At 36.6% G+C, this 10,759-nt stretch overlaps 1 protein-coding gene across 1 annotated transcript; it reads right to left on the bottom strand.

Annotated features, from left to right (window-relative positions):
• Positions 1-1,589: 1,589 nt before the first annotated feature.
• On the bottom strand, positions 1,590-10,759 carry LOC136802499 (uncharacterized). The gene is made up of 10 exons (XM_067059229.1): positions 10,378-10,759; positions 9,342-9,701; positions 8,557-8,691; positions 7,518-7,716; positions 6,476-6,853; positions 5,867-6,075; positions 5,046-5,307; positions 4,026-4,118; positions 3,299-3,661; positions 1,590-2,695 (listed from the first exon to the last, which is right to left on the bottom strand). The coding sequence occupies exons 1-10, from the start codon at positions 10,684-10,686 to the stop codon at positions 2,688-2,690; spliced, it is 2,316 nt and encodes a 771-aa protein (XP_066915330.1). The 5' UTR covers positions 10,687-10,759; the 3' UTR covers positions 1,590-2,687.

The raw sequence follows: 10,759 nt of genomic DNA, 5'->3' as shown, positions 1-10,759 counted from the left end.
TCCTTTTGGATTAAGAAATTCCATCTTTTATTGTTCTAATGATTATAATATTTATTTATAAGATGCTTTGTTGTCTTTTTAATCTTTGTGTAAACTTGCATATGTTTTGCATACATTCCAACTAAATCCAACCACGGCATTTTCGTTCCTGTATTTTTGCATACAATTCAATATGGCGGACGCAAAGGCGAAAAGGTCTATGGTCCAATAGGGCTCAGAATATAGCTTGAAAGTCTATAAACCCCTCCTGAATTGAAATACTCGAATAAATTTATCAATTAGCTCAAAAGCTAAGACTTTCTCGCCCGAACTTTAAATTGCTAAAAGCAAGGGGTTAACCGAAATTCTCAATATATTTGAACGAGGTTGTAGCTCTATTTCTTCTAAATTTTTCTTTCCAGGTTGAATTGAAGCAGCTTCGAAAACACCAGAAGAATTACGCCCGCCAACTGGATGAACTTTTGTAGTACGGAAGCACTAAGATCAGAACGCAGGTAATCTCCACTATTCCCCTACCGCCCTTATGGTCTTCGGTGTTTAAATAGACAAAAGTATCAAAGTGGAGTCAGTTTCCTACTTTTTCTCTCTCATACATAGGCGATAGAAATTATTTTCCTGTTAACGTGCTTAAAACGGGGTTCAGCATCCGATATTGTCAGATTTTATTGAATTTATTTTATCTACTTTAAGGGGGGTCTTATAGATTAACCTGTGTATGTCCATCCATCCGTCTGTTATTAGGTTTCCTCGGAATTGGCTCATTTGATTTTTCTTAGTTTTAAATGCATACCTCATTACACGAATATTACTAGCATGGGCCCCGGCGAGCCATTTTGAGTGAGGGGGCCAACATTTTTGAAAAAAAATGTCGCCCACCATGGTTGGGCGACGAAGAAAATTTTTACACTTTTTACACCCTCAAAACACCTTAAAACGATATCTATTTGGGGAGAATAATAGTTTTGGTGGTTTGATTTTTTCTCAAACCAGCTTAAAATAGTAACTCTTAAAAACGTATGACATGGTCTACCAAAAAGTGGGGGGGGGGGGGGCATGGATCCCCCCCCCCCCCCCCCCCGTTGACTGGGCCCATGACTAGGCAAGTATTCAACAGCCTTGAAATTAACACGCAACAAATTAACACGAATTTTATTTGCTTTTTCAAGGAAAAGGGGGTTTTTATTAACACGAAATTTTTCAATTCGTGTTAATAAAATGACTAGTAATATTCGTGTAATAAGGTAACCAGGTATATGTATGTCAATAAAAGTATCGTTTGTAAATTTTGAGTCCCTTTGACGATGATTTAGTCACTCCTTCGTAGGTGTTAAAAAAGTACTAGGAGTAAGGCTCATGTTAAAGGAATTTCGTGAAAAATTATATTTACCGCAAGTACTTAATTTTTGCGTTATTAAAATTTGGTATAGATTACCAATTCTACGTTCGAAAAAATACAAGACATTTATTTTCACTACATGACTTTCCTTGGAGAATACAGAAAAATGATTTAATTAAAGTTCCATTCAATATAAGAAAATATTGTTGTTTATTTTTCTTGGAAAATACAAGAAATCATTTACACATTTTTTATAAGTAAGAAATACTTCGATAATGACAGCGAGTGAAGTGAGCTCCATTATCATGGTAAAGAGTCGTCTCGGACGACGCCGAGCCGGCTAGTTTAGTACAAATTTACAATAGTTAACAATAAAATGACATCGCTATTCTGATATCCCTTATATCACACTTTTTTATAAAAACAATTTTATCAGAACAATGAGGCTCAAAATTGCCAAAATATAAGAACAATGCTGAGCCTGGAATTACTAAATTTCATGCAATTTAAGGGGAAAAGTAGTAAAAATTTGGTATAAAGTTTAAAAAACTCAATTACATCCTATAAATAAGAACAGGATAAGAACAATTTGAAGTGCAAAGTTGAAAATCAAAATGCCAAAAAAATAAGAACAGCCTCAGCAAAGATATACTGATTGTAGTGTAGATGATATTAAATGAAGAAGTAGTTCACCTGTTTTACGTTCTTCCCTGACCGGAAGGTTGTTTTTCTGTACACAGACCCAGTGTCTACGGATAATTTCAAAATTCATTGCCGTAGAGGATCTGTTATCATTGTCTTTTCTCATTTGAGATATTTCAAACCGACCGCTCCGATAGAGTGTTGGTGAGAGAGGGGAGACGAGAAAATTGTTGCTCTTTACAAATCAAACTTCATTGCAGAGGTCTCCGTACGGAAATCTTTTATCAAACAGACAATGCACACAGAGTATACTTCGAAGCGATAAACATGATATACACTCTGGTACAGAGTAGAAGGTTTTGTGGCTTGATCAAGAAGTGAATCTACTTCTCCCCTTGACCAACCGCCCAAGGTCATGGGAAGAACAAACCTTTAAAGAAAAATGTGAGTTCCTACTCTATATATAAATTGTTATTTCTACTTAAAAATAGATTAATAAATGACAATATACAGTACTGATTCTCCTTAGTACCAGCAGATTATGCTTAATGAAGGTACTGCTCCTATCAATTCACCAGTAAGATCATAATAACTTATGTTTAAGAGTTTCATTCTGGATGTTGGTTAAATACGGTATCGATAATAGTAAGATAATAGTAAGAAATGTGTTCGGTTTTCGCTCGATTTCAATTTCTTCGTCTTCGTTCGTTCAATTAGCTATGGGTAAATTAAAATCATCATCGTTAAATTGCTACCAAGACATATTTGAAACTTTTTAAAAATCTTATTCTGATTGATACACGCTCCAATTATCCGGCCTTTTTGTAACTGAGAAGTCGTGTTTCACTTGTGTTGAAGGAAGGAAAAAAAGTTCAAACTGGACATTAGGAAAAAGACGAGAAAACCATAACCGGGACAAGTAAAGGCTTGTGGACACAAAAAGTTTTTTTCGCGTTGATGCAACGCAACATGCTCCATCCTACCAGCACAAGAAAAAAGTGCGTGTTCCATGCCATGGTTTCTTTTTTTGTTTCATGGGACAAAAAGTAAAAGGGAAATACCCAAAAGATTTTGCCCCTGGCACAATGGAGCAAAATAGATTCGAATCGATTTTGCTCCATTATCCCAAGGACAAAAGTGAGATTTCACTTTTATTGGTAGAAAGAAGAATGGGGTGGAGACACGAGAAAGCGTTTCAGGTTGGTGGGATAGAGCATGTTGTACTGCAACAACGTGAAAAAAACTTCTCGTGTCCCATAGATGCGACGACATTTTTTGGGATGATGAGTCAAATTAAAACAAAAAGGAATAATATCGTACCAATTGGTAATGGTGTTTGAAATTGATAAGCTTCCAGAACAGCATTTGCAGATGGCATCCAATAATCCGAGACATAAACATTGACATCGTCCATCAATCTTGATGCAGGATCATTAAATCTAATCACAAAATATTGTGGCTCTCTAACAGTTATAATAAAGCTGTTACGATTTCTTTGGATATTAATTGTTACCAGTTTGTTGACTTCAAAGGGACGAAAGAATCTGACACAGTTCGATGAACCAAATGTTATTGATGGAGAACAAATTCGTAAACGAGTTGTACCATCCATAAAGTCGATCTTTAACACCCCTTGAACGTGGCTGTCGAAATATCGTGTTGCATGAAGAATGTTTGTATCACCTGAAAAATAAGAAGTATAGTAAAATTTGGGTTAGCAGAGTCTGTACAGATTGAAGGTTTTGTTGTTGAGGCCGGTCTCCACTTGCGCGCGTTTCGATCGCACTTTTTCGAGCAAAGCTACCACGGTATTGGTCAAAAGAAAAATGAAGCAACTCCATTGGCGCGATCTAACGTAACGGTTGAAAAAAGTTGAAATGAGTTCGACTTTTTTTTCGAGCGCGGGCTACATTTTCATGATGCAATCTTTTTTTCCAAGTAAAAAGGATTGAAGCCAAAAGATGCGATCGCAGCGCGCAAAGTGGAGACCGGCCTTTACGTTCAAAAGGTTGATTTTGATGTAACATGAAGAATGTTTAAATATCACCTGTTTTTGCACCAAGAGGGGTGAAGCTTAGTGTCAAATCCCAGGTATCGTAAAGTTTCGGCAAAGTCTCGATCACATGTCCAGGTCGTATGCCTAAAATAAATAGCAACTAATTTACAATGTATAGCAATGTGCCCTCCCGGTTATTACCATAATGGCTTTATGGCAACTCCTGAACTTGGGCACAGGATGTACGGTTACACATTTTGTGGATTGCATTGTGGAGTCACAAGAGTGCTCAGTAACTAATTTATATCTTTTTTATTTATATCTATGAAACAAGGCTGGGTACAACTGAATCAGGTCAATGACATTAGATTTTCAAAGTTTACGTTTTCAAAAACACGTTTTCTTATAAGAGCAAACTATATAAGAAGACCAAATTTTCTCAAGAAATTGCAATAAGAACATATTATCAACGAAAAAACGAAAATGATCACAGTGGATCCTAAAAATTGTTCAGATTCTATTACAGATCCATCAATATTAGAGTAAATAACCTGCCACGCGTCGTCAGGGTTTGCTCGGAAATTACTAGACGATGTTATCGTCCGTTACAGTGATAGTAAAGGCGGGAAAATATGGCGGTATACGGAAAAATAATCGGCGGTAGAGTTTCGAAGACTGGCAAACTCTACCGACTGTAAACTCTTTTCGGCAAAAAAACCTGTTGGCGAATTTTCTTCGGCTTTGGGCTTTTTTCTTAGATAGTGATTCGTCTTAGACTATAACATAGTAGACCTTCAGAACGGCCAACAGGCAAAAGTTGTCGGAAAATGTATACGAATCTGATAATAGACGATGCTACCGTCCATTTTAGAGGGTCAGTAACCGTGGGAAAATATATAAGCACATAGTCAGGGCGTCAGGGCGGTTTACGGGAAAAAAGTGGTGGTAGAGTTTAGAACACTGTAAACACCTCCGCCACTCTTACTCCACCTGAATTGGTCTCGCGCCTCCCAAACTATTCCCTTTTTTGTGATTTTGTGTAGACGATAGGCTCGTCTAATCTGGTAATACCTGAATTGAACTTGTAGTACTTGGTTTCTGCATTGGCTGGTGCCATGCTCGGATCCCTTGGGTAGACCTTAACATCGTTGAACACTTGTAAGTTTGTAGGTGTTCCAATGTATTGGTTAACACCATTGTATCTGACGATGAATTTGGAGTCAGCTCCATTTGGGATTTGTTGAATTTGTACTCTGGTGAATTTGTTGAGAGGTAGTGGTGTTGGTATTGTTTGACAGGTGGATGGGCTTGGATAGGTGAAAGTTGTACAAACCTGTAGAGATGATGATAATATGTATTTGAATGAATCAGTTGAACTTTAGTATAAAGGCCGGCCTCCACTTTCGTGCGAAATGGGCGACAGTTTTTTTCTTAACCTTTTTTGCCTCAAGAAAAGATTACGTCATAAAAAAGTTTTGCGCGAACAAAAAAAAATTTGAAGGAAGTTCTACTTTTTTCATCCGTTACGTCAATTTCTACCTATAGAATTGCTTCATTTTTTAACCGACCAATGACCTTACAAAAACGTCAAAAAGTTTTCCCTCATGTCGCGCGAGAGTGGAGACCGGCCTTAAGGATTGTTTATCCTTTAGTCTTGATGCTAGGGATATTTTTGTAGTAAATATTATTTCAAATTTGGACTTTTATGTTGACGCCCACTACTTGGTTTTTCGAGACGGATCGGATTTTCATTAAATAAAGGAGCGTATAGAAGAGCGTCGTTTATAAGAGTTTCTTGTTGACAGCGAGTTTCAATATTATCGCATAATGGAGCGTATCGAAAAGTAGAACGCCGACTGTAACTGAATTAGTAAATTCATAAAAACCGTTACCTTAATTTTGGTGGATCCTCTCTCGAATAAGATACTTGGTGTTGGTGAGTTTTTGAAAACAGCATAGAAAGCACTTGTATCTGTTGTAGAGACGATTCCTTTAGGTTTTATCACCAAATTGATTGTCCAGAATTTGTGTAATGTTGAGATGGTCTCCTTTGGATTGTTGAGTGTTACGGTAACGGTTGTCAGGTCTGTTGGTTTCAAGTCTGAAATTTAACGAGAAAAGGATATTGCTACCTGATTGATTTAGAATCTTCGTGAGTATTTTTAAAACTGGTACGCAATTTCTGGAAAGACTACAGAATAATATTCTGAAGGAAGATGAATTCTTTAGAGGGAAAAAGGGGCCTTAAAGGTTTTATTTTTAAATGTTCCCGTTTCATATCAGACACATATTTCAAATCAGGAAAGTGTCTTGCTGTTGTTATATTAAGCTTATATAAGCAAAAAAAAAATGTTTTTCTTTTCCTCTTTCCGACCAATCTTGCTCCACATCCGTGTCAATCCAATGTGAAAAAGTTGTGAATTTAAATTGATGAGTAAGCAAACGATATAACTCTTTTTTTTGAAACAAAATCTTTAAGGATATGAGATAAAACTATATACCTTTATGAATAGGCATCAGGTTATAGCATGAATACTCTGATTCGACAACACATTTTCGAAGCTTCGGATGAAAATGTTCTCCTTCATCGCAAGTAGCGAATGAAACTTTTCCACCCCTGCAAATCATATATCCACGACAATCCAAGGGAAACAGGAATTTTCCATCATCACGGTATTCGCAAAATCGATCTGTTTCACTTTGAAAAGCTTCAGCTGTCACTGACCTACGGCTTCTACCTAATTCGTTATCGCCGTCTTGTTCGGGTGGTGGTTTACATTCTTCCCCTTGTAAACAATCTATTGCAGCCTGTCGTACGTAACATTTTCGGTTATCTTTAATGTCGTCACAATAATCGTCACCTTCCTCTATTTGGCGACCTAGAAAGTAGACAGAAAGTGTTAGAATAAACTTCTGCTCTTCCAGTAATCATTAAGACATGTTCACACGTTACTGTTCCGTTTCGCTCCGGTATAATTTTCGTTACGGATCGAGAGTTTTCATATTGGTTTCGGAGCAAGAAAACGAAGCAGTTCTGTTCCGATGAAAAAAGTGGAGCAAAACCGTTTTGATGTTTTGCTTTATGACGTTTCGAATTTTGACATTCACACTTGTTTTGGAACCGTTTCAGAACGGAAAGGAACCGTAACGTCTGAACATGGTCTAAGATCTTCTAGGATACGCAAAGCTAATTTACGTGCCGGGGGAAAATGGGAAAATTCCTAAGGATTTACATGGCATGGTGTTCTAATAGTTCAATAAATTTAAGATTGATCAGAACTTTTATGGACCCTTAATTTACGGAAAGGTTCCTGGATAGGCACCCAGCTGGCACACAACGTTGTTTCACCGTCCATCTAATGTTCACAACGTCCATATAACGTTAAATGAACGTTGAAACAACGTTGTGTGCCAGCTGGGTAAGGGTAAACGGTTAGGATTCTTGCGAATTGTCGAGGATTCTTATTGACTCTTTAGAATAGTTCTTCATAATTCAAGTTTGATGAGATTTTCTATCGATTGCGGATTCGAATTTAAGCATACTTTGACGCGGTGAAAGGCGATAGACCCAACTTCCAACATCTTTGTTATCACCAAATTCATTTGAATGATATTCAGCAAGTTGTGGTAATCTTTTCAACCTATATCCAACACTGTCTGTACCAAAAGGAAAATTACCAACATTAAAACCAACACCATTTTGTCCAATCTGATCAAATTGAACATGTCTTGCAATACCAACCTGGTGACAGGGAATTGAATCAGATAAGATGAACTTTGTTAGGATCTACGTGGGTAATTCAGAACCCCAATGCAAGAGTGACAAGAGTTTAGAATGTTCATCTTTTATTAATTTCTGGCAGATAAACCACTGGGTCAAAAAATTAGATAAGATAAACTTTGTTAAAGGATCTACGAGTACAGTCCAGGATCCCAATGCAATAGTAACCGGAGTTGAGACTATTCACTTTTTATTAATTTCTGACAGTTGGTCAGAAACTAGGTCAAAAGATTACATAAGATAAACTTTGTTACGATCTACGATCATAGTCCATGATTCCAATGCAAGAGTAACAAGAGTTAAGACTATTCAACTTTTATTAATCTCTTACAGATAAACCACTGGGTGAAAGGGTTAAAGGTAAAGATAATTTGATGGTAAAGAGAGACAAAAACGATAAATCAGTCTGTTTTCATCACATTTTGGCATCAATTGTGTCAAAAAGTAATTAGGCTATTCCAAGACGTCATTTGTCGAAATTTCATCTAAAGACCACCCCTGGATTTTTGTATTTAGAATAGACCACTGACCTTTATATATCCCTGGACCAAGTTACTCAATGCCGGCCAATATTATAATCAGAGGTTTTTTGAAATTGGTACCCACGGAGAGAGCGCTAGATCTAGTTTCGCTTGTACACTAGTGATGTAGTGCCGTTTGTCGATAGGCAAAGTTTCAAACACTACAATGGCTTCTTTGCGGGTACCAAATTTCAAAAAACTTCGAAAAAAGATGATGGATATAGCTTGGTTCAGGGATGTATAAAGGTCAGTGAAATAGGCCGTCTTAATTAATGCTTACCTGTCCAAAGCATATTCTTTCGGAATCGTTTTCCACAACAATTTCATTTGTATCCAATGAACGATAATAAAATTGAGCGTAAGTTGTTTGACTTCGCATGATCAAGTTCAATTGAAATGTGTTCATTAATTTTGCCTGTGATAAAAAAAAATACGCACGTTGTTTTAACGTTCAAATAACGTTATTTGGACGTTATGAATGTCAAATAGACGTTGACACGACGTCGAATGCCGGCTGGGAAAAGAATCCAGTACAAATTTTTTTATAAGCATACAAAAATCCAAAAGCTGGCTCGGAAATGCTTAGATCGAGAGATTTACAAAGCTGAAAATGCTTTGAGTGATGCCTATATCCTAAGCAAAATGTTAGAGAAATTTCGAAAATCCAGCCAAAAAATAAACATACTCTGAAAATGAAGGCCCGTTGTAATGTTTATCATATGCTTAAATTTTTGCCATATACGAGCCTAGATATGCTTATAAGCGCAATGCTTATAAAAAACATGTATTGATCGAAAATTGGGCTCTTTATAGAAAATGTCCGTACATGGGGGGTGGAGGATATATTGTCCGGGGTAGCGAAAAATCATCAAAACTTGCCTTGTCCCGGGGGTAAGTTTGCTCTGTCCGGGGGTAATTTGGGTTGTCCGGGGGGACCAAAAGTCACTTTGTCCGGGGGACCAAAAGAAACTTTGCCCGGGGGGTAAATCACTGAAATTTGTTATATCCTCCACCCCCATATTCAAATTTCTTTCTGGAAAAGCCCATTGAAGGACAAAGACTTACGTCAAACGTATGTTTGTTAGGGTCAGGATTAATCGTTCCATCCGAAGCCATCCTGACATATGTAATCACAATAATCTGTGCATTTTTATCTAACTCATTTTCTTCATCACTTCCAGTTTGCTCAAAAAATCCTCCTTCGCTTAAATCTTTAATAATTTTGCTTCGATCTTCGTGATCCTTATCCATTTTGAAGATGTAAACAGACCCTTCGAAATACCTCATCCAATAAGGTGCTAGATAGTTTGACTGGAATTTTGAGTGAGATAACGAGACTACTCTTTGATCCCATTTGAGACATTTTACTTTCCCTGCTTCGTTTTGTGATTCAGTACCAAACGATAGGAAGCCGTTGAAATGAATCTATGACAAAATAATAAACAGTTTTACGAAGTGAAGTAGAACTATGGAGTACTGCATTTCCTCTATTTAGCTGAACCTCACTACATAGATAAACTGATTTTTAACCCCTTTTCTTTACATAAGATCACAAGGCTAAAATACTTTAAGAACATTTAAGGTGTTGTCAACTCTAATAAACCCCCGATTTCTTAGGATAATGGGCAAAAAATACTCGCAAAATGGTGAAAAAAAAGAAGATGTTAAGATCATTTCTAGACTTCAAACTCAAAAGTTAAAGAACATCCGGAGGATTCAAAAAATTTGGATGTTCTTATAAAAAACATGTAACAGAAAAAGGTCAAGAGGAACATCTCATACAACATGGAAATTGTCAATCCAAATGAGGCTGATATGAAATTTGATTGTTCTTAAATGAAAATTTAATTAAATGTTTTATTTTTACATAAGTGTTCCCGTTTCATATAAGACGCATATTTCATATCAGGACAATGTCTGCCTATTGCTATATTCTGCTAATATAAACAAAAATTGTCTTTCTTTTCCTTTTTCTGACCAATCTTGCTCTACATTCGTGTTAATCCAATGTGAAAAAGCTTGTGAATTAAAAGTGATGAGTAAGCAAACGATATCACTCTAATTTAAAAACAATTCAAAACCTTTAAGTTATTTTTCTTACCTTTACTCTGCCAGCACCAGGACTATCTTGTTTATTGAAAGGTCTCAAAAAGTAATTGAAATCGTCAACATCTACAAATTGATTTAGATTCTTAGCACATTCATTATTGACATAATTTTTCTCTCCAATTTTCGTTTTCGGACATCTTATATCCGCTGGGTCGTTATTCTTTACATCGAAGACGACTGCTCCAAATTGTTCTGTCAGTGATTCACTATCTCCGTTCAATTTGACGAGATCAGGTATTGAATAAGTGAACTCCGTCAGAGTAGAAAGTATAACCATGCAGTAACATATGGCTTTCCACATCTTATCAATCCTGAATTTATCCTCTTCCTGTATGTCTATGTCCTGTCAATAGTTAAGACTAACTATATTTCTC

Source organism: Clytia hemisphaerica, unplaced genomic scaffold, assembly GCF_902728285.1.
Source record: "Clytia hemisphaerica strain Z4C2 unplaced genomic scaffold, Clytia hemisphaerica genome assembly, whole genome shotgun sequence".
Lineage (NCBI taxonomy): Eukaryota > Metazoa > Cnidaria > Hydrozoa > Leptothecata > Clytiidae > Clytia > Clytia hemisphaerica.
This window is presented reverse-complemented; position numbering and strand designations above follow the sequence as displayed.